General features: G+C 32.1%; 3 protein-coding genes across 5 annotated transcripts; all 3 read left to right on the plus strand.

The window, feature by feature from the left end:
- Window positions 1–1049: 1049 nt before the first annotated feature.
- Window positions 1050–7098, plus strand: LOC129292795 (phosphatidylinositol 3,4,5-trisphosphate 3-phosphatase and protein-tyrosine-phosphatase PTEN2A). 2 transcript variants are annotated; one of them, XM_054930441.1, is made up of 13 exons: window positions 1050–1207; window positions 2045–2576; window positions 2982–3083; window positions 3173–3229; window positions 3937–4002; window positions 4351–4527; window positions 4636–4722; window positions 4820–4884; window positions 4956–5032; window positions 5743–5789; window positions 5909–6039; window positions 6129–6198; window positions 6394–7098. In XM_054930441.1, exons 2-13 carry the CDS (start codon window positions 2127–2129, stop codon window positions 6913–6915), a joined length of 1851 nt encoding a protein of 616 aa, XP_054786416.1. In that variant the 5' UTR covers window positions 1050–1207; window positions 2045–2126; the 3' UTR covers window positions 6916–7098. The 2 variants fall into 2 exon arrangements, with proteins under 2 accessions (XP_054786416.1, XP_054786417.1); XM_054930442.1 differs by having other exon boundaries at window positions 1066–1207; window positions 2101–2576.
- Window positions 7099–8481: 1383 nt separating this feature from the next.
- LOC129292796 (extensin) lies at window positions 8482–11606 on the plus strand. 2 transcript variants are annotated; one of them, XM_054930444.1, is made up of 8 exons: window positions 8482–8796; window positions 8871–9015; window positions 9104–9208; window positions 9385–9511; window positions 9615–9686; window positions 10492–10537; window positions 10633–10969; window positions 11308–11606. In XM_054930444.1, the coding sequence occupies exons 2-8, from the start codon at window positions 8973–8975 to the stop codon at window positions 11346–11348; spliced, it is 771 nt and encodes a 256-aa protein (XP_054786419.1). In that variant the 5' UTR covers window positions 8482–8796; window positions 8871–8972; the 3' UTR covers window positions 11349–11606. The 2 variants fall into 2 exon arrangements, with proteins under 2 accessions (XP_054786419.1, XP_054786418.1); XM_054930443.1 differs by having other exon boundaries at window positions 8482–9015.
- Window positions 11607–16202: 4596 nt separating this feature from the next.
- Window positions 16203–17860, plus strand: LOC129293620 (cyclin-D3-1-like). The gene is made up of 4 exons (XM_054931678.1): window positions 16203–16894; window positions 16989–17190; window positions 17296–17426; window positions 17503–17860. The coding sequence occupies exons 1-4, from the start codon at window positions 16373–16375 to the stop codon at window positions 17797–17799; spliced, it is 1152 nt and encodes a 383-aa protein (XP_054787653.1). The 5' UTR covers window positions 16203–16372; the 3' UTR covers window positions 17800–17860.
- Window positions 17861–22552: the final 4692 nt, after the last annotated feature.

Consider the following 22552-nt stretch of genomic DNA (forward strand, 5'->3'; position numbering starts at 1 on the left):
TTAAAATTCTCCCAATAAAATATTCATAAGCAATGAAAACAAATATTTCTCCCGGCAAAAGAAAAAGAAAACAAATATTTATAGAATTTGATGATTGATTCGAGCCCTTCTATTATTATTTTAATAAATTTATATTTTTTTTAATTTTATTTATAAGATACTTTTTAAAAATAATTTTTAATCTAAAATAAAAGATACCTTTTGACAATCAAACTATTTTTTTTAATTTTATCCCTTTTTGGTTAGATATTTAATATAGTTATATTATTATTTAAAGTTAAAGGTAAAAATAAAAGTATCTATTACTTTTTTATAATATAACTTTTTTTAGTATGAGTGAAATGGTTAAAAGTGTCTTCGATGAAATAGTTACTTACTTTCAAACTAACCCTATCTTTTTATATTTATCCTTATTAAACACCCTACAATAAATATAAAATTATTAACAATAGGGGTACTTTTAAAAAAAAGACAAAAATTACACATCAAAAAACTAAAAATACTTTATATTTTTAAACATCCAACTTCTTAAAAATATTTTACATCTTTAAATGGAGAGAGTATTTTGAAATATGAGACAAAATACAAATGGACCAGGGACATGTCCATTCCACCTCAACTAAATTATAAGATTTCTTTTTTGGGAAAAAAATCATATCAAACTTTGATTAAATGTCAATGTATAAAAACAAGACTAATCAAATAAACGCTGCGACGTAAATGGTCATCTTCCTTCCTTCAATGACCCAAAAATCTGTGATTTCCCTAGCTAGGATAAGCATAAAGTCTATTATTTTATTTATTAAATTTATTAAATGATGTTGTGATCATTATTATAGCACGATTTGATTGATCCTCTGTAATTTGAGATAATTTTCAGGCTATATAAGAAGCTAAAAATAAGAATGAAGTCTTTCACGCTGAAAAAAAGTCTTTGGATTTAATGGATGAGTATCTAGACACCGCTGGATTACCAATTTCTGACGTCATACATATTTCTCAGGTTGATCGACGCTTCTCGTCTATTGACCAAATGATCTCCGTGAAGTGATGCTAACATTTAATAACTGCCGATTCTTTTCTCGCCGATACCCTAACCCAGCGATCCCTAAACAGCTCCGTCACTTGCTCTTTCAGATCCACTGCATCGAGTCCTACGTCGATTTGAGTCTGCTTCATTCCTTGCTTCTCCGAATTTCTGACTTCGGTAAGATTAGCTCCTTGCTCGAGATCTGAAATCGCTGAAATGGCCGTTTTCTAAATTCCATTTTAATCATCTCAATTTTACTATGCGTTGAGTTTAAACCAAGGAAAGGGTGTTCCTCCATATTAAGCACACTGTTGATCAATTTGCCATGATATTATAGTTCGGTTTCATGGCCGTTGCGGGGGTTTGATGAGGGTCAGAGTGTTATGGAGTTCTATTAGGCGAAACCATTTTCTTCGAATGTTTAAACACATAAAATGTAGGTTGTGTCCAGTAGTTGGCAAGGCCGATTGAGAATTGGGTTGGAGTTGGACAGAAAGCAGTGTAATTTGAGTGAATCCGTAAGGTGGCTATTGGACCCTACCATTAAGCTCAGTCCCATTTTCCGGCGATACTGAAATGACACTTAAAAATGGTTTTTCTTTTATGTTGCTTCGAATGGAGAAATGAAATAAATGTTCATAACCACAAAATATTGGTTCTTGCTGGTAAAAACTGCTGTAAACTAAAAGAAAACCACAACTTCCCAAGTATTTTCTCAACGTGTCAAACAAATTTCTGAATTCTTGTTAATGATGAAATCTGGGGTTTGTCTTCCCTGTGCTGTTGGTGTTTAGGCTGCGTGAGTAATTATGTGGATTGGCCATTTAAGTAAAATGACAAATAAACATACTACTAATGTAGATCATATGTTCTTTCTTTCATCTAATGTATAGTCACATATTAACTTGTGGTTTGATATATAAGGTTTTGAGCACAGTTCAATGGAGGGACATAATGTAAAAAGATAACAACTATTTGGTTTTATTTATCCTACGATGATGTTTGTATTTGCAGCTTCAGCCAGAAAAATGCTGTAGAGATGCCCAATTTTCATATCAAATTCTGCACAGGTCCTTGTTAATACATTTTCAGTCAAATGGATTCAGTGACTGCTGATGCAGCTAATTTACCTCCAGCTAAAGGTCCGTCTACTGCACCTTCTGTCAAAGATCATGAAGGACAAACTTCTCCCCCTGCCGTCTCTGGGCAAGAAAATTCTGCACATGTGACATCACCAACACAATCTTCCACTGGCATTTCATTATGGGCTAGAAGTTTGAAAATTCCTCAGCCATTTTCTGGTTCTCATGATGATTCATCCAGTGAAAATCCTGGGAAATCAACTTTTGCACGCTTTACTAATAATTTAGCAATGCGGTTGTCTCCAAAACCATCTTCATCGGATGACAGTTCCAATGAAGCTGCTGCTCAATCTAATTTGATTGAGAGTTTTGCAAAAGGTCTGGTCGACTCTTCTAGGAATGCTGTGAAAGCTGTGCAGGTCAAGGCCCGACATGTTGTTTCTCAGAATAAACGTCGATACCAGGTGCTATTTATGATTGATCCAATTTACTTTCCAATGATTCCAGCATGGGTTGCTAAACTGTTAACACTTTTCCATTCTAAACTGTTTTGGCCTAATGGAATGCTTGATTCCTCCTTCTCCCTTGCCCTCCCTTTCGTTAAGAAGAGGCATTGTGCCTATCCATTGACCCTAGTCACTTATCCCTGTTATGATATGATAAACAATATTTATACAGAAGAAGAATTTCATTAGACAGTGTTTTAAGATGCTTGGCTCTCTATATCATTTGATTTGCATAACTGTTAAGGTTTAGGTAATTGGCTGCTCTCTGTTGAAACATGCCTTCAATTTATTATTCTGCATGAAAATCTGATCGCTTCTAAATTACAATCTGCAATTGTCCTTTATTGTACTCTTTTTTGCCAGGAGGGAGGATTTGATCTAGATATGACATATATCACAGAAAACATCATAGCTATGGGATTTCCTGCTGGTGACCTGAGCTCTGGGTTCTTTGGTTATGTAGAAGTGAGCTGTGTAATTCATCAATCAGTTTGTTTAGGTTTTATTTTCCATTTAAAATATTGTTATTCATACTATTTAGGCATGCACTGCAGGGGCTTTACAGAAATCATATGGAAGAAGTGATAAAGTTTTTCGAGACTCATCATAAGGTGCTAATTCATACTCTTAACACATTTACGTTTGTTGTGACAATTCTGGTACAAAAATGTTGCAAGGTGTAGATGCTGTTACAACAAAATGTTTCCAACCACAAGTGTGCAGGTCATATCTAAGTATTAAAAACATAAAATGATAAATACACAAATATTCTCAATAAATTTTCTAAATTGCAAGCAAATATAGGATAGCGGTTGCCACTGTACATTCTTAATTCTGATAATCTGGTTAATCTGTAATTGTGAATTTGTTATTAAACAATTCTCTTACCTTAATTAAGAATTTCTGTGAATAATTTATTTATTTTTTGAGGGTTTCCTTAAATGTTTTTTTTTTTTTTTGGGGGAACTAAGTGCTGCCCTTGGACATACTCTACCTGTTTGCTTGGCATTGTCTGCCATAGCTTAGACGTGTGATGAACCTGTTTATGCTTGGATTTGTTTTCTTCTTTTTTTCTGCATGCATGTCAGAAGAAATGATTGAAAGCTCTATGATCATTGTTATTCTATTACCATCAAGTCTTCCTTCTGTTGTAGCCTGTGAGTGACGTAGTTCTCATGTTATCTTGCAACCTTTCTCAAATTGATATTATTTAATTACAAGTTGATACGGCATGAGAGCCATCTTTCTCAATTTGATTTTTTTTGTTACTCTTCCATTTTTTATAATGCCTTGTTTTTCATTTGACATTTGCTTTCAGGGTAAATACAAAGTATACAATCTTTGTTCTGAGCGGCTGTATGATGCATCATTATTTGAGGGGAAGGTGTGTTTCAAAAATGATATTTTCATGTACATCACATAAGCTTGAGCCTGATAATGATAAATGCCTGTTCTTCTAAAGAATTTCTTTTTTAATGTAGATGTGCTGAAGTGAGCAAAATAGTTTCATCCATATTTTTTTAATTGTTATCTTTAATTTGACCAATAGTCATCACACTGTGTATTATCCAATTGACAAGTCCTTGCATTAATTTGCACTTATTGATAATGTTAGACTTTTTGTGTAATGTCTCTGTTTAACTATTGAAATATTTGGTTCTTAAGTTATTGTTATATTTTGGTTGAAGTTTGTTCCATCTCTGGCATATGGTATAAAAAATTCTTTCTCTAGGTTGCTAGTTTCCCATTTGATGACCATAATTGCCCTCCGATGCAACTGGTTATATCATTTTGTCAAAGTGCTTACGCATGGTTGAAGCAAGACATTGAGAATGTTGTGGTTGTCCACTGTAAAGCTGGAATGGCAAGGACAGGGTTGATGATTTCTAGTCTTCTATTATTCTTGAAGGTGATATTTTCTTAGTCCTTTTCTAAAAATAATATGAATGATTGGATTTTTCTTTATTTGTTTTGATATGTCGATCGATTTACTTAGAGTTGGTGAAATGTACTGCAGTTCTTCCCAACTGCTGAGGAGTCCATTGACTACTACAACCAGAAAAGGTGTTTTGATGGAAAAGGACTTGTTCTGCCAAGTCAGATTGTGAGTTCTTAAAAAATAGGGGATTATAGACTTATTACCACCCCTGTTCTTTTACAATTCTCGTGTTCATGTGCTTTTTTTTTTGGGTCTTTTTTAGAGGTATGTCAAATATTTTGAACGTGTCTTGACTTACTTCAATGGAGAAAATCCTCCTGCCCGCAGGTACATTGTACTTTAGCTGTGACTATAATTTTCGCTACAATTTTCCCGTCCTGACATTATATTATGAGCAGGTGCATGCTCAGGGGATTCCGACTTCACAGATGCCCTTACTGGATCAGGCCTTCTATAACTGTATCAAATCATAGTGGTGTGTTTTGTTTTTCTTCTTTCATTTTTCTCCACTCTGCTGGAGTGCTGATTTTCTAAATTGCTTGGCCGATGATGTTAGTATGTAATGTTTATTTCACTTTTTAGTGCATTGTATTTGCATGCTTGGGTGATAGAATTGTGCACTTGGTTTTCTTAACATGTTTGCAAATATTTATGTTGTTTATGATTTTGTTTGTGTTTCATGACATTGTTAATTTTTTCAGTTCTATTATTTTATGGCGATTTCTTAGTTAACTACATTTCTAAATGCTTGGTAAGTGATAGAGTATAATGGCGTTATACAATTCATGTAGTTGATCTCATCTAGTGCGATAAGGCTTGTTGTTGTTGTAGTATTATTTTATGGCCTTTTTATAGTAGGTTTTAGCTTTATGATACACATGTGCACATTTAGTTTGAAGGGCATTGATTTGTCAGGTTGTTATGCTATCCCTTCAAATGCACCTTACAACTATAGTTCCATGTCTTCTAGGAGATAATCTGAGTGGTAGAAAAGCATAAATAATTACAGGATTTTTAGAACCTTTGTTGGTGGCCTTTGGAAAGTGAAATACCGGTATGTGAAATACCTCCTAGCTGTGGTCACTCACCCATAAAAGAACAAAAGAGAGAAGGAAAAAATATAGGGTGCAATACTTTCTGTTTAAGTCCTGTCAATTTGTGTTTCTTACCCTCTCTAACATGCAGGTGTCTTGTTCTCAACCAAAAAGCATCCAAGAACCAAGGATCTTAATGTACGTTTGTTCAATTTCGTGCCAGCATGTTGAATGTTGATATTAAGTTGTCTTATTATTGAAGTTCTCTTCTATATGGCGTTAATTCTAAACAGAACCTTTTCTTTTTGTTACTGCAGCCAGAAGATTTTTGGTTTAGTGCACCAAAGAAAGGAGTGATGGTCTTTGCATTGCCAGGGGATCCTGGTCTTACAGAGTTGGCTGGGGACTTCAAAATTCATTTTCATGATCGTCAAGGAGATTTTTACTGGTATTTGATTTATATTCTTCACAAGTGTTTAATTGCTTCTTTTAGCAATGCTTTGTCAAACTGAAAGTTCATGCTTCTTTCTCTTGTAGTTGGTTGAACACAACTATGACTGAAAACAGGAAAATATTGAACACCAGTGATCTTGATGGTTTTGATAAGGTGAGGAGTTATGTTTTTTCTACAATGAGAGCTTGACGACGACACTCCCTTGCATTTCTGTTGATTAATTTATTGTCCTTTTTAAATCAAGATTTGCTGTTGAAATAGTAAAAGTGGTCCGGAATTCAGTGACCATTTGGTTCCTTTGTAGTTAGATCTATATTCTGCTCAACATTTCTTATCGGCTTTGGGCAGAGAAAATTACCTTCACCTGGATTCCTGGTTGAGGTCGTGCTTGTGGATTATAATGGCAATGTCCCGACATCCAATCCTGAAACTGTTACCAATACATCAGAGGAGAGGCCAAGTAGCATTCCTGCCCCAGTAGATGCAAGCACTACAGCTCCAAAAGCTGAAAAAGAGTCACAGAATCATGATAAAGATGATGATGTGTTTTCAGATGGCGAGTCGGAGGATTCTACTTCGAGAAGCAGGCAGGCAAAAGCAACTCCTGGAGCAGTTACTAATTCTAATTCGACCACTGGGTCTGAGTCTACAACTTCGAGTGAGATGAAAAGTGTAACGCATGCTACGGAAGAGATTTCTCTAGGGCCTACGAGCACTGCTCCAATTCCTAGTGGCAGTAAGCCAAAAGGTGAAGATGCAAGAACAGTGTCCAGTCTGGAAGCTCCCAGCTCAGAAAGTGAATTCAAGGCAATGGCTGCAGATGCTTCTGTTTTTACGTTTGGAGATGATGAAGACTATGAAAGTGAGTGAAGTACAGTGCTACCTTCGTAAAACAATCCAATATTTGTACATAATATTGCGTGTTACCTGTTGATCAACTATAGGATGTTCATTTCATTTGATTGTATTTACCTTGCAACGCTAAATCCGGTTATGGCACACTGGCTTGATACGCAGACGTTGCAATAAGATTCCTTCAAATTTACGCGAAAAGTTTATTGCTTTATTATTGCTTCCTCCCTGCTTACCATGCTCCGAAATTCCCGTCTGGGCAGATCTCATAATGTCAACAGCTTTATCCGCTCACAAGGATCGAGCAAATCCTCCTTCCTAGTGTAATAGAGTTTCGAAAATCAGTTTTTTTTTTTTTGGGGGGGGGGGGGAAGCTGTGCACAATGGATTCTGCGAAGCCAAATCAGCCGATTGAAGTAGACAGGAGTTGACCTAATTGCATAATGATGGAAGACCGATTGAGCTTTTCAGGCTTGTGGACTACTCTCTCTAATCCTATTTGTATTTGTAGGGTAGGTAGAAAAAAATTTATTTAATTTTATTTATAAGTTACGTCATTAAATTTACATAATAAATTTTTTCTTTTACTTTTTATTAAATGTTGCACAGAGAATGTTATTTAATTGAGGTAAAGTTGAGAATTTATTAAGTTTTAAGATAATGTTAATGAATTTTAATGTTTTTTTTAATATTGATAAAATATATTAAAAATGACTTATAAATAAAATTAGAGAAATAAGTTATTCTTAGCTTCCTAGATGAAGTATGTGAAGGACTTGCTATTTTGTGGCAGCTCGTACTCCAGGATTGTTCATTTGCTGGCTTTCGTGGGCAAGCCATCCATTGACCCAATCAATGCAAGAAACAGGAGAAGTTTCGTAAGCACTTACGAAATAAACGATCTACGGCTCCTGCCTCAGGCCCTCAACTCCTCAAATGGGATAGTCTGGGGCCTGGGGGTGGCGTCTCATTCTCTATGGTGGCAATATTTCAGCAAACACGACGGTGGCTTCATTCAGCATGGTTTCAGCAAAAGCAACAATGATGGTTTCTACTTTTAACTTTCAATGACAAGAAGAGCTGGGGACTTTATTTTCGTCTGCTCGTCAACATTTTATTTTATAGCAAAAGCCTTGATTTGCTTTGAAATTTCTAAAATTGACTTTTTAAATGTAATTAAAGCTATGGCGATATTTTCAAATCTCATTTCCCCAAAATTTATACTAATAATAATAAATACGTTACTTCTGCCTCATACACACTCATCCTCATCCCTCATTATTATTTAACTAGATAGAAAAATGTAAAGCTAATTGTTGATCAGAATTAAAAAATCTGATTCCACCGAATAAAGAATAAAAAAATCTTACTATATGCCTTTACGAGATCAGATCAGTTAAAGTTTCACGGCTTCACGCGGTTAACCTTTATGGAGCGAGAGCGACTCAATCAACAACAATTTCAAAAAGAAAATTAAACAAAACTTGTAACGGGAGACAAGTTGATTCATAATAAAATAAAAGAAAAATATATTTTTAAGTTTCTACACTTACGCTTAAATTTTATTTTACATTCCTGCATTTTTTTCTTCCAAGTGTTCTAAGTTTTTTTTCTTTTTTCCCCCCGATGTTTGAGATTTCTTCGTGGATCCAATAGTACGTTTTTCCTAAATAAGATAAATAAATAAATGGATCGCTTCAAAATTTCCCAAAATTTTTAACCTAGTCGGAGTTCTTTTATATTCTCACGCGCTTTATTTTCAATTTTGGCGAGTTATTTGAATACAAAGGAGATTCATCAAAGTCCCGGGGAGTAGCTCGGAAATCAGAAGAATCAGTGGATGCTGGAAGAAGAAGCTCCATATCTCTCCGCTTGTAGTATCAATTCCGAATAGTACTGGTAATTAATATCCCGCGTGTGTTTCCCTATATATACACCGAGGCCCGAGCAGTCACCGACTAGACACTTTGCAGAATCACCCCTATTTGACTTTCCGTATCATAAAGCGAGGATAGTTCAAAGGTCAAACGCTTCAAAATCTCTTCTCAATCGCATAAAAGCTCATTTGTCCGTCTATGTCGATAACTGGCATCCAAGGTCAAATTCTTGAGGTTACCGGTATGTGATTCGCCATTGTCCCTCTTTTTTTGTGTTTCTGTTTTAATGAAGAGAAAAATCATGCATATTGTCTTTGATAATGATGCAGTCGTAGGTTGCACTAAGTTGAAGGACACAGAATGGATTTCAAGGCAAGATCCCTATGTCTGCCTTGAATATGGTAGCACCAAGTTCCGCACCAGAACTTGCACAGGTATTGACTTGACTTGTGAATGAATTAGGTCAATTCAGGGAAAAATTACAAATTAAGCAAAAAATTTTAAAATAACTGTAGGAGAGCGTTCATAGAATTGTCCGTTTCAAATTTCATTGCCGACTTAATTTTACTTCAAAGCGGAGATGGCATATTTTGAACATTAACTTGTGCAGACGGTGGCAAAAATCCCATATTTCAAGAGAAGTTTGTCTTTTCGTTAATTGAAGGGCTTAGGGAAATTAGCGTGGTTGTTTGGAACAGCAATACAATCACCTTTGATGACTTCATCGGGAGTGGAAGGTAATTTCAGATTCTGTAGCTTCAATCTTCAAACATAAGTTTCTTTGTGTAAAATTCTCTTTTGGCCCACATTTATGATGTGATTTGCATATTTTATGTTCAGGGTTCAATTGCAAAAGGTTCTTTCAGAAGGTTTTGATGACTCTGCTTGGCCCCTTCAAACGAAAACTGGCCGGTAAACACCCAAAAAAATTGGAAAATGTCCTTGAGTTGTTGATTTTTCTTTTCTTGCTTAAACTATTGTCTTACATTTAAACTTTTCTGTCCTATTAGTAATGTTCCCATCTATCACCCCATAAAATGAATGTTAAACTTAAAAGGTCCCAGTGTTGCGTCAGATAAATGGAATGACTTCTTAACCTCAGTACTGCTAGTCCTTGAATTGAAGTGAGCTGGTTTTGCAGAAGCGATTGAGTTTTTAGAATTTACTAGAATTGATTAAACAATTTAAGGCAGATATTATCAGGTTTATATCTGGGTAGACTCATTATGATGCATCATTTTTAGATTGCGAATGTGCGAGAATCAATTATTAGAAAATAACTTGTATAGCGGTGCTCCTTAGAGTGTGTGTGGCAAACTGTAATCAGCGAGTCTGCACAAGAATGTCTTGATATCTTAGTGGCATCTTACCTTATACTAAACCATTGGTCAATCACTGAGTCACATGAAGCAACAAACATTTAATTTTTTTTTTTTTGGGGGGGGGAGGGGGTGAGGATTTCACAGTGCTGTGTCCTTTGCTTCATGATTCATATCATACTTTTGTCCTTTGAGCATCCTAGAGTTAAAGAAACTCATTCTCCCCGTCAGTGTTTGTTGAAGTTAAATAACACTCAACTTGTCTACACTTTTGATGCTTGGCTTTCTGAATTTCTAATGTTTAGTGGATATATATGTGTATCTATATAATCCCTTTGCACTCAGTGAAGTCTCAGATTTATAGCTCTCTCTCTCTCTCTCTCTCTCTTTTTTGGCAGACATGCTGGGGAAGTAAAACTCATAATGCATTATGCAAACGCCAAAGTAAGCTATAGCCTCGTTATGTATTATTCAGTGATTGGTGTTGATTAACTTGGAAGTAATTAATGATTTCATGTGTTTGTATCATATTATTGCAGAAACCAGGATCAAGTTATGCTCCATCGGCACCCCCGTACACGAATTCAAGCACCCAATATTCCGCACCTCCTCCTGTCTCTTATCCACCGCCTGCATCTGCCCCTTATACGCCACCACCACCTGCAGTTTCTTACCATCCACCACCTCCCACAGCTTACCCCTCTTCATCACCCTATCCATCATACCCATCCACCTATCCGCCACCACCAGGACCACCACCGCCTTATCCTCCTCCTTCCACCACCTATCCTCCTCCTCCATATCCACCACCAACTGCGGCTTATCCTCCACATCCATATCCACCACCTCAACCAGCCTCTGCATATTACCCTCCTGGTAATCTTTTTCCCACTCTTTTCAACTGAAAAATTTGGTTGATAGATTGTTAAGAGTTATTTAACTTTAAGCAGTTCAGGATTTAATCTGTTATTTGTTGGCAATAGTTCTTTTGTCTGTAGGCTGAAAGATGATAGAAAATTTGACGCAGAATGATAAGTGATGTTCCGAAAATTGACTTTCAAATTTTTTTGGGAGTTAAAAGCTGTTAGGTCTAACAAGTTACAAATGAATTTGTCCATTTGTCTTTTTGAATTCCCATTTCATTCTCTTGCGAAACGTTTGCCTGTTCTCTTTTTCTTTCGTAATATAATTTTATATTTCGCCTTTGTTGTCAGGCCCATATCCTGGAACGTACCCTCCGCCGCCGCGATATTAGAGATCTTTTTGTAATTAGTCAAGTGTAATGCCAGGAAGCATTATGTATTGACTTGGTCATGATGTAGCAGTCATCGGAAAACTAGGATTTTTTTTATTCAATTTTTATCTAGTAAATGGTTATTTTAAATCAGTTCTGTAGACATTGCCGGTATATCTTGTCAATTTCCAACGTTCATTTGCTCTGTATGCACTGGGAAGTTTCAGAAAGTGTCAATAGATTGGCAAAAGATCATGAAATCATGCGTTTTCATCTCTAGATCAACGACTTCTGTATTCCTTATGCCTGATGGTTGTGATGGTCGTTAGATTTTTATTGCCTAAGAATCATTTTTCTTCAGAAAGTTCTTTTTATGATTTATTATCGTATAGCTTCCACAAGACATGATTGTAGTTTTATTTGTCTCTAAATATGTTTTTATTTAATTCTGCACTCTTACATCTAATTCACGATTAGTGTTACTAAAATTGGACTAGATTGACTAGTTTAATTTGTTGAATCAGGGACTAGTCCCAAGTTTGGTCCTGTCACCTTAGAAAACCAGGAAATTTGAAAATCAGCCAAGAACCAGTCGAATCTGCCTCTAACCTGCCAAAATCAGCTAGGAATCAATTGAACAACTCATTTTATTTTTTATTCTTAATTCATATTTTTAAATTATAATTTATACAATTTATGCCTAATAAGCATTGTGAAATGAAAAAAAAAGTAAGAAATATGTATGAATTATGTATATATTTTAAATTTATAAATTATAAATTACGAAATAATTATATATATTTTATATGAAAATGATGTAATATTGGTGGATATTATCTTTTTTTATTGTATATTATTTGTTTGAAATTTAAATATTTATTTTTGTTACTATATATGATTATTTCTTTTTATTTTAATATATTAATTTATTCATAACTGGCTAGATCATGGTTCAGATTACGATTGGATTATTGAACCATGAACCAATACTTCAATCAGTTTAATAGTTAGTTCAATTTTCATAACATTGTTCCCGATGAGGGATCATGCATGTAAAATATAATAAGTTGCATTTTAGTAAGTTTTTATAAAAAAGTATATAAGATGCATATTCATAAGTTATGAATAATAAGATTTATTCATCAAATTTTATACACATTTAGCTATGATATTAGTATTTGTCAATATGAAATATTGACATGAGTGACAACCTAGACATTAGACAAGTATTATGGCTCGTTTTGTAGGCGTGAGTTGGAGTGAGGGAAGTAGAAATGAAAGTGAAACACAAAATTTTGTGCTTGGTATGCATGGAGTGATTTCTTGAAGAACTCACTTCCATCAAATTTAATGGAATTAGCTTTGACACTTAGACTCAAAGAATCTAATTCCACTTCTTTAAAAACTCACTTGCTAACCATTTTATCCTAACACACCTTGATTTCCTTAAACAATCCAGGATGATAACAAGACAATGGAGGATCACGATAGTTTCAATAGTGACTCCAAGGATAAGGTGATGACTCGGTGGCGATGCTATTCACAAACTCGCTAATGGTGATAAAGAGCCTCAGCGATGCAATGGTGATGATGGAATGTCATGCAAATCATGGTAGTAATAAATCTTTGATAGCTAGTTTGGTTTGATGTAGTGTAAGGAGATTACTTGTTATTCAAAAGCATCGTAAGATTTCAATTATTTGGTTGGCAATAGACAAAATAAAAGGGATTATATCAGATAAAGGAAATTACATTATGCATTATAAAAAGGATTACATCAATAAACTTATGTAATTTCTATTACAATCACATTTTATATCAAAATATCCTTCGTCATATAACATACTAAATAAACACATGTAATCCTTATTATATTTCATTTCATTTCTTAGCATTACATTATATTATATTTTCTCTAATTCTTTGAACCAAATGAGCTCTTGGGTATTGATTATGGTTTTTTATGAAAAGGGTATATGGGTCATTTCATATTATAAATAAATATTTTAATTAAAAATTATATCACACTTTCATCATCATATCAAACATATTCTCTCTTTCACCTCCATTTTTACTTTTCAATTTTATTTTCATTTTCACCTCTATTTCCACCAAAAACAGTTTTCTGTACCAAACGGGGCACAAAACAGCCACAACCATCGGTAAAAAAAACATCTACCCCCATAGAAGCAACGTCTGGCCACTGTAGAAGCAATAGCCATACCAGGAACAGCCGTAATATTCCATGATTTTTGCACAAATATCAGTTATAACAATAACTGAAAAACAAAAAAATATAGACGACAGAAAAAAAAAAGAAAAAAGAAAGACAAACAATAACTCAAGGCCGATCGAAGAAGTGGGAGGATGCTTCAAGTCTCTTGAACCCAAGAATGGCAACTGAGAATCCTCTACCAATGGTAATCAGAGATGCAAATCACTGGTTGTCCAGTAATTGTCGAGATGCAAATGAAAGGAAGGGCTAATGAAATAGGCTGACGGAGCACCTGTGAGCACTTAGGCCGAAAATGATTCGTATGCTAAGTAGGTCGAGGGAGAACTTGGGAGGAGGTGAACGACATCCCATCAAATATTTGAGAACACATCGGAGAAGAAGAACTGCATTCCGTCAATGAAACTAGCTACAATGGGTAATCTTGAATACAAGTTCGATTGTCCGAATTGCTGATGTACATATTAAAGAAAGATACTTAGAGAATGCATAAATTTGGGTAGTTTGAATCGTTGTTATGTATGTCTGTGTGTGCATGTGTTGGAATAGAAGTACTTTTCTTTTTCTTTTTCTTTTTCTTTTTCACATTGTATGAAATTAAAAAAATAAGCTATATAATTCATAATAGATAAACAATGAATACACTACTCCTTTAATATTATAAGATATTTTAAACTAAATTATATATTTAATAAATTAATTAATTATCTTTAAAATCACGTACTCTTTTCATGTTTATATTTATTTACTAGAATGTTTTAATCAAAACATATTATTAATTACACCTCTAATTAAGAAATAATTTTAGAAAAACCTCATTAATTACATAGTAAAAGATATAAAATACTACCTCCATTTCAAAATATAAGAAACTTTTAAATAAAATTTTACATACCAATAAAACTCATTAAATATACTTTACAACCTTACTTTTTCAAAATAAAAATATAAACTTTTAAAAATATCATTCATTTAATACTTTATTAATAAAAAAATATTAAAAAGAGAGAATATATGGGAAGAGCAATAATGAAAAAGCATAGTTAATAAAACTTTATTTTTATCAAAGTGTCTTATATTTTGAGACGCTCAATCTTCCCTAAACGTGCCTTATAATTTAGGTCGGAGGGAGTACTTTATATTTTTTAATGAAAAAAAATATCTTGCTTAGAATAAGTAGCACCTGATAAATTATGATAAATTATAAGTAATATAACTCATTTATATATGCTCTTAACGGAAAGAATATCTTGCTTAGAATAAATAACACCTGGTAAATTATGATAAATTATAAATAATATAACTCGTTTATATATGCTCTATATAATATATGGGAAGCATACACCACCATGGCAAGTTGAATCATATGAAAAGTGTCTGGGTCTCTTGATCATTAACTCTTGAGTTCGATCCCTAAAGGAATGAGAATAGAGATGACGTCCTTGATAAACCTTGCCCAATTTGAGGTCCAACCTGACTTGCATCCATATTTGTTAGAGCTATTGAGAGAATATAAAAAGTTCGAAAGCTGCACCATACAACTCATTTTGAACCCCATCCAACTTTTAAATTATTATTATTATCATCATTATTTTATTATTATATATTTTTTAAAGAAGAATGTAGAAATATACTGTGCGTACATAAGTAAACTAAATTGGTATTCATACGTATATAAAATTCTACTATTTATGGATTATAAATATAGGATTTGTTAAAGTGTGAATATCATTGAAGAACTGCCAAGGCAATTAAATGTCAAACGATGACCAAAAAATTCTGAAACATTACAATTGATTTAAAAATGATTTTAAATAAAAAAATTATAATTCCTTTTTTTAACTAATCAATTAAAAAATATTTTTAAATTAAATGCAAACAAGTATTTGTTAATTAATGAATGATTGCTTTTTAAAACATAATCTATACATATCCCTTCCTATATACCAACTTCTTTTTAAATTATTAAATTTATCAACTAAAAAATTATTTTTTATTATATACAAATAAAATTACTTACACTCGTGCCTTTTCATATCTAAACTCTTTCATATTTTTAAACTAATCAATTAACAAATGTTTTTTGTTAAATATAAATGATTACTTATTAATTAATGAATGATTATTTTATAATTTTTTTATAATAGGAATATTATAATCTTTTTTCATTTAAAATTATTTTTATATTAGTTTTCTGGTCCTATAATTGATATTTTAAAATTTTTTAATTTTTGATATTAAATTTTTTCAACTGTGCTTGAAAGTTAGTTTCCCTTTTTTAAATGGAAACCATGCCTGTTCATGATTCCACTTTACGTTATTTTGCTACTCCTCCATTTCTTTTCATGAGATAGAATTATCTATTTTATAGAAATAAAAAATATTTAATATTCTTAAGATTATATGATGTTTCCATAAATACCTTCTCTTAATTCTCAAATATTCTTCTCTTTGTCACACTCGTTTCCTCAATTAATTAAAATTACTCTAATTATAAAAAAATATCCAAAAAAATAAATTACTCCTTATTTAAAGGAAAGTTGAAAAAAAAATTAATTTGTACCAAAATTTTGTAAATAAAAATGTATAAAAAGACAAGCGTGAAACACCGTCAGTTGTAAAATCAATCCTCTCTCTTGCTTTTCAGTTTTCTCTTCCTGTGCTTTCCTCCGTTCCATTGAGACACAGTAAAGAGTGATGGGTTCGAGTCTCTGTCTCTTCTTTTTACGATGACCACACGGTTCCTTCACATCACACCTCATCACCCTCCTCTTCCTCTCCCTCAAAGAAGACGAAGACGAAGACGAAGAAGATGGCTTTTCAAGATTCTTCCTTTCTCCTCGATTCTCTCTACTGTCATGAGCCCATACTGGCAGAACCAGATGAAGATGAACAAGAACAAGAACAAGAACAACCTCAACCAGAGCTATCGCATGAACCTGATCTTTCAAACAACAATGCTTCTTCTGTGTTCCCTCTGCTTCTGTTGGACCAAGATTTGTCCTGTGAAGACCAAGAGCTAGTCTCTCTCTTCGCCAAAGAACAGCAGCAACATCATGAAGCTGCTTCCTTCAACCTGTCTAATCTGGAATTTTCAGACTCTTCACTCTCCTTGGCTCGTCGTGAAGCCGTAGAGTGGATTCTTAAGGTGAGTGCTCAACATGGGTTCTCTGCTCTCACTTCAACTCTGGCCATTAATTACTTGGATAGATTCATTTCAAGCTTCAAATTTGAAATAGAGAAGCCATGGCTGATCCAACTTGTGGCTGTCACTTGCCTCTCTTTAGCTTCCAAGGTGGAAGAGACGCAAGTCCCTCCTCTTCTAGACCTTCAGGTACGTTAAAAACGCAACCTTTGACTCTTTCCTTTCTGTTTAAGTTTTCATTCTTAAGAGATGACAGATCTGTTTCTTTTCATCTGTGCACTAGGTGGAGGATGCCAAGTACTTGTTCGATGCCAAGACGATTCTGAGAATGGAGCTTCTGGTTCTTTCGACCCTGAAGTGGAAGATGCACCCAGTGACACCATTCTCGTTTTTGGATCACATCATAAAAAGGCTTGGATTGAAAACCCATCTTCACTGGCAATTTCTCAGGCGTTGTGAGCATCTTCTTCTATCCGCACTCTCAGGTAAACATCTCAGGAAAAAAAATCAAACTTTTTTCCCATCAGAAAACAACGAATAAAACCACATTAAACTGGATCCTTATAAAAAAAAGGAAATACTGTCTGTAGATTCAAGATTCATCGGCTGTCTTCCTTCTCTGCTGGCCACTGCTACAATGCTTCTTGTTATAGAGCAGATACAGCACCACGATGCATCCGAATACAAGAAACAACTTCTGGGCGTGCTTAAAATCAACGAGGTATGAGGTTAATTCCTGTTCTAAATTGTTCAATACTAATGAACATGGGGTTTATTAGATCTGTGTTATGTAACAGGAGAAAGTAGAGGAGTGTTATAAAGCAATTCTTGAGATGTGCAGTAATAATAAAAAGAAGAGAAAGTATGAAAGAATAATCCCTGGGAACCCAAGTGGCATGATCGGTGGTGGATTTGGGGCTGATGGAGGATCTAACGGTTCGTGGAAAGTGGGGGCTTCTTCATCGTTATATTCTTCACCTGAGTCTCTGTTCAAGAGGAGCAGATCTCAACAACAACAACAACAACAACGCAGTAATATGAAAATGTCTCCATTAAATCGGGTGGGTGTTGCAATTGTTGTCTCATCTCCTTGAGAATCAAGAACTTGTAATTTTTGTACTGTGACAATTAATTATTACTTGCACGTTTTGACTAGGACTGGTGAATCATAAGTATACATCTCTCTTCATTTTCAGCAATGTCCGACGTGCATATCTCAGAAGAATTATTAGAGCCTCGTTTTTTAATAGACTACTAGAAAACTATGAATTAAGGAATGTTAATTTTACAGTTAGATTTAAAATCAACGAGAAAGACAGTGTGGGAGTGTTAGTCTTTCTTCAGGATAAGATAATTACCTAGTAAAACAGTGAAAGAGTGTTAGGCAGGTTTGAAACTATTTTTATTTTATTATTTTGAGAATTGATATTTTATAAAATATATTTTGAGAATAAAAATAAAAATAATAATATGTGTTTTTTTATTTTCTTTTATTTTTCAGAACAGTAATTTTAAAACATTTAAAAGTTGTTCTCATTTTTCTATTCTCTAAAACAATATTTTTTTTTAAAATATATTTTAAAAACACATTACTAAATAAGTTTTTTTGTTCTTTTATCTTGGAGAACAAAAAATTATTCTCAAAACAGGCTGCCAAACAAGCCTTAAGTCTATTGATAACAAGATAATTAATGAATAAAATAGTAAGAAACTATCATTTCTCATCTCTCTAAAATTAGATAACTAATGAGTGGTTTTGTCTCTAGCTAATTATTGTGAAAAAAACTTGACTTTCAAAAATAAATTTTAATTAATCATATATTTATATATGATCAACAAATTAATGAATAAAATAGTGAGGAACTGTCATTTCTCATCTCTCTAAAATTAGATAACTAATGAGTGATTTTGTCTCTAGCTAATTATTGTAAAAAAAACTTAACTTTCAAAAATAACTTTTAATTAATCATATATTTAATTATTTTCATTTAAAAAATAAAAATTAAATTTATAAATTAATTAAAATATTCATAATAAAATTATTTAATATTTAATATTTCCTTTCTTTTATATTTTTATTATAAAAATAATATTTTATTAGAAATATAATTTAAATACAAATATAAATATTTTTAACATATTAATTGTTGAAAATAAAATGTAGTATTCATGTGTATTTTTATAATATATTATTTGATATATCTGTATACTTAAATAACATATGTTTAATTAACCATATAATGAATATATGTATTTCAATTTAAATGGTTGAGAATAAAAACATAAGACTTAGGAAAGGTAGGAAGTTAAGGGTTTAACTCTTAACTTTGGTATAGACATAATAAATATGTGACATGATAATAAGAAGGTGTAGCGTAAGTAAAGGATGACATGCATGAGTGGTTGTACATGTAGCCAATGTCAAGACGTGTAATGATATGTCACATGGCATGAGCCGATCCACATATGGCCAATGGTATGGCATTAGGCAGCTATTTTTAAATATAAGCATGTTTGGTGAGAGATTATCAAATGATCAAATCCCTTATTTAATTCCCATTTGTCCATTGAATTTAATAAGACTATTTTTTGTTATGAAAGTAGTGAGTGATAAAATTCCTCGCCAAATTCTATTTAATAAGGGATATATGTTATTTATTGAGAGATTTATCTTTCATTAAGTTAATTTTTTTAATAGTGATATAATCATCATGATTTAAGATAAATTTGGCATAATTTTCTTGTCAATATTACATGTATGTTTCAATTATTTTTATCTTCACTTCAAATTGTTATCTTTGGGCAGGACGATGGCTTTTTTCCCTTCATGCTATAACCAGTGAAACAAATTAATTGCTTAAATATTACACCGTGAAAAGCATTTATCAATATTAGCACCAATCATTAACGAGGAAACAATCAAACAACATTGGAAGACATATGATTAAACACTTATAAAGTCAATCCCAAGTAGTGCGATACAATATACATATTATCTTTTTGCGACAAGATATAGTTGGATTAGACTAAGTATGACTATCTTAATCTCCATCTTTTTAAAAGTATATAAGAAAGATGGAATAACCCATGTGGGTAACATTCCTCAAACTTTTCTTTTTTACTTTCTCTAAATTGCTCAGTGACTTTTCTTTTTCTTTCTTTCTTTTTTTTCCCTTGGTTACGGCCTCTTTTACTTTTAGACATTGGGAAGATTCAGTGTGGCCATTTTAATGGATTCTCTATAGTGCATTTTGAAATGTTTTAGTAGGATTAGATTAGACATGGAAATTTCAAATTTGTATTGAACATTTAAAATCCATATTTTTTTACCTTGATTCTATTTTCGAAGCCTCTCAATTGTTTTGTTGGTTGAACTGATCTAAATTTGTTTAAGCTATTGCATTTGCTGGTTTTATTATTAATTATTTTCATCTCATCTCAAAATGTTTTTTAGATAATCAACTCACCCCTCTCACAGTTGGGATTGCTTTCTATGCTTATTTTTCATGAGCACATGGTGCTCATCCTTAAAATGAGATTTAGACCATCTAAATTTTAATCTGGATAGTTTAAATTTAATAAATTATTATATATTATATTTGTTAAAATTATAAAATAATTTTAATAAACTTTGTACTTTTAATTTGGTCTAGATTTAATTTAACAAATCTAATTTAATATTAAAATTTTTATAATTAATGTATATTGATTATTCAAATGTACTCCACATAGTTATGAACTATGCAGAATAAATTTGAACAATCAATATACACCAATTATAAAAATATTAATATTAAATTAGATTCTCTAAAGTTAATTAAATTTAGACCAAATTAAAAATAAAAAATTTATTAAAATTATTTTATAATTTTTATAAATTTTTATTTTAATAAATATAATATATAATAATATAATAATATTTTAAATTTAGACTATACAAATTAAAAATTTAAATAGTTTAAATCTCATTTTAAAGATGCTCATCTTTGAGATGAGTAGAGAAATGAATCCTCTCGCAGTCTTCCTCACATCAAAATTAAATTTAAAATAATGAAAAATAACAAATTGTTTAGTTTTGGATATAGAATTCGCCAAAAAAAAAAGGGGAAAATAATTTTCCATGATAAATTTTGACCTTCCTCTTGTGATTATTTGGTAAAGTGTCAATATCAAACTTTATGAGTTTATGTTTTTCTTTTTTGTTTCACACTTAAAATTGGTCAAAGCTACTAAAGCAAAAGGTATTTCATAATTTTCCCCCTAAGAAAATATCCCACCCGATTCAGCGAAAAGTTTAATAAAATTTTGTAGATTGCAATACATCACATGGTCGTCGCACGTCAACATTAGAATACAAAATCAATTTTTCATATTTTCATCCTCATTCTTACATAAACCACACAAATATTTTGAAATCTTCTTATCTGACTAAATTAATAAAGGAAACATCATGATATTTTGGAGCGAATTTCTTATAGTAGGTATGTTAAGTTATATAAATGTATAGTATTTCATATGTTTATGTATTTATTTATAGTTGGTTTAGATCTTGAATAATATGACTAATTATCTTCAGTTCCTTACAAAAGACAGAAATTATGGTCTAATCTAACTGTGGGACACAATATAAAACACATACGTAGAGTTCAAGTCTCTAGGCACATGCGTACATGCTTGTCAAGTCCAACCTTGGCATGGAAATTTAAATTTTCCTAAATTTTTTCTTTTTTTATTTTCATTTTCGCGGAACAACTCACAGCTGTAAAGTCAGAAAGCAAGAGCAACAAGGAAGACAATATCTATTTGCGGGGCCCACCAGTTCCTTTGTTTCTTCAGCAGAAGAAGACAAACTACACAGTTACACTTACACGTGGAAACTGTTTCTCCATCTAAATAGAGACACGTCACTTTAATTGTAATATAATTTGATATATTTTTTATTTTTGAACAAAATATAATTTGATAGTTAAGATTTCATACTCTATCAAATCTTAATATTTTAAATATCCACTTCCTATCAAGTTATATTTTTAATAAATTATTTATTTATTTTTAAAATTATATATATATATATATATATATTTATTTAAAAAGGTATCTTAATTAAAAATTATTAATTATATCTTGAATTAAGAATATTTTTTAAAAAATCTTATTAATTATATATTGAAAGACCCAAAATATCTTATACTCTTAAGTTTTGAACATCTTACCTCATAAAAATATTTTATACTTTTTAATTGCCTCATAAAAAAATAGTTGCAGACTTTGTTTTGATTATAGATGTAATGTAACACCTCAATTTCATTTATCTCATATATTTATTATTATTTTTTCAATAGTGATAGATTCTTGTATTATGTGTAAATTATATTAATAGAACCTAGCTCATATAATTTTTTTATTTATATGAATTAGTAAATGGCTCTTAAATTTGAGAAATTAAAGTATATAATTAAATAGTTGATATGAAAATCAAATAGTTGTTCAAGACATTGGATTTTTTTTTTCAACTCAGGAGTTTTTTCTCGTTTAAAATTTGTATGATATATTTTTAAAAAAATTCTAATTTTTATCTTCATACTTATATTAATTCTAATTTTTGTGTTGTGAATTGTTATAGTACTCTTGGGTAATGAGTGATTCAAGTTGGACAGGAGGCTTGGACGGACCAGGAAGAAGACCGACTCAGGGGCAAGGTTACATGTCACATCATACGTTGAAATTAAATATGGAACCTAAACATTTTCGAAGTAATTAAGATATTAAATTCACAGACTCAAGTGCAAAGTTTCCCTAGAAACCTTCATGGTTCCCCTGCTTGGCTTGAAATTAATCAGAAAAAAA

The sequence above is a fragment of the Prosopis cineraria genome, unplaced genomic scaffold, assembly GCF_029017545.1.
Source record: "Prosopis cineraria cultivar Desert tree isolate PC_DT_omini unplaced genomic scaffold, ASM2901754v1 PC14, whole genome shotgun sequence".
In the NCBI taxonomy this organism is placed as follows: domain Eukaryota; kingdom Viridiplantae; phylum Streptophyta; class Magnoliopsida; order Fabales; family Fabaceae; genus Prosopis; species Prosopis cineraria.

Bases quoted from the DNA above. Each gene is read 5' to 3' on its own strand.
- LOC129293620 (XM_054931678.1), top strand. From the start codon at position 16,373: ATGGCTTTTCAAGATTCTTCCTTTCTCCTCGATTCTCTCTACTGTCAT. The intron at 16,895-16,988 runs GTACGTTAAAAA...TCTGTGCACTAG, and splicing joins CTCCTCTTCTAGACCTTCAG to GTGGAGGATGCCAAGTACTT. The intron at 17,427-17,502 runs GTATGAGGTTAA...GTTATGTAACAG, and splicing joins GCGTGCTTAAAATCAACGAG to GAGAAAGTAGAGGAGTGTTA.
- LOC129292796 (XM_054930443.1), top strand. From the start codon at position 8,973: ATGTCGATAACTGGCATCCAAGGTCAAATTCTTGAGGTTACCG. The intron at 10,538-10,632 runs GTAAGCTATAGC...ATATTATTGCAG, and splicing joins TGCATTATGCAAACGCCAAA to AAACCAGGATCAAGTTATGC. The intron at 10,970-11,307 runs GTAATCTTTTTC...CTTTGTTGTCAG, and splicing joins CTCTGCATATTACCCTCCTG to GCCCATATCCTGGAACGTAC.
- LOC129292795 (XM_054930441.1), top strand. From the start codon at position 2,127: ATGGATTCAGTGACTGCTGATGCAGCTAATTTACCTCCAGCTAAAGGT. The intron at 2,577-2,981 runs GTGCTATTTATG...CTTTTTTGCCAG, and splicing joins AGAATAAACGTCGATACCAG to GAGGGAGGATTTGATCTAGA. The intron at 5,033-5,742 runs GTGTGTTTTGTT...TCTAACATGCAG, and splicing joins AACTGTATCAAATCATAGTG to GTGTCTTGTTCTCAACCAAA.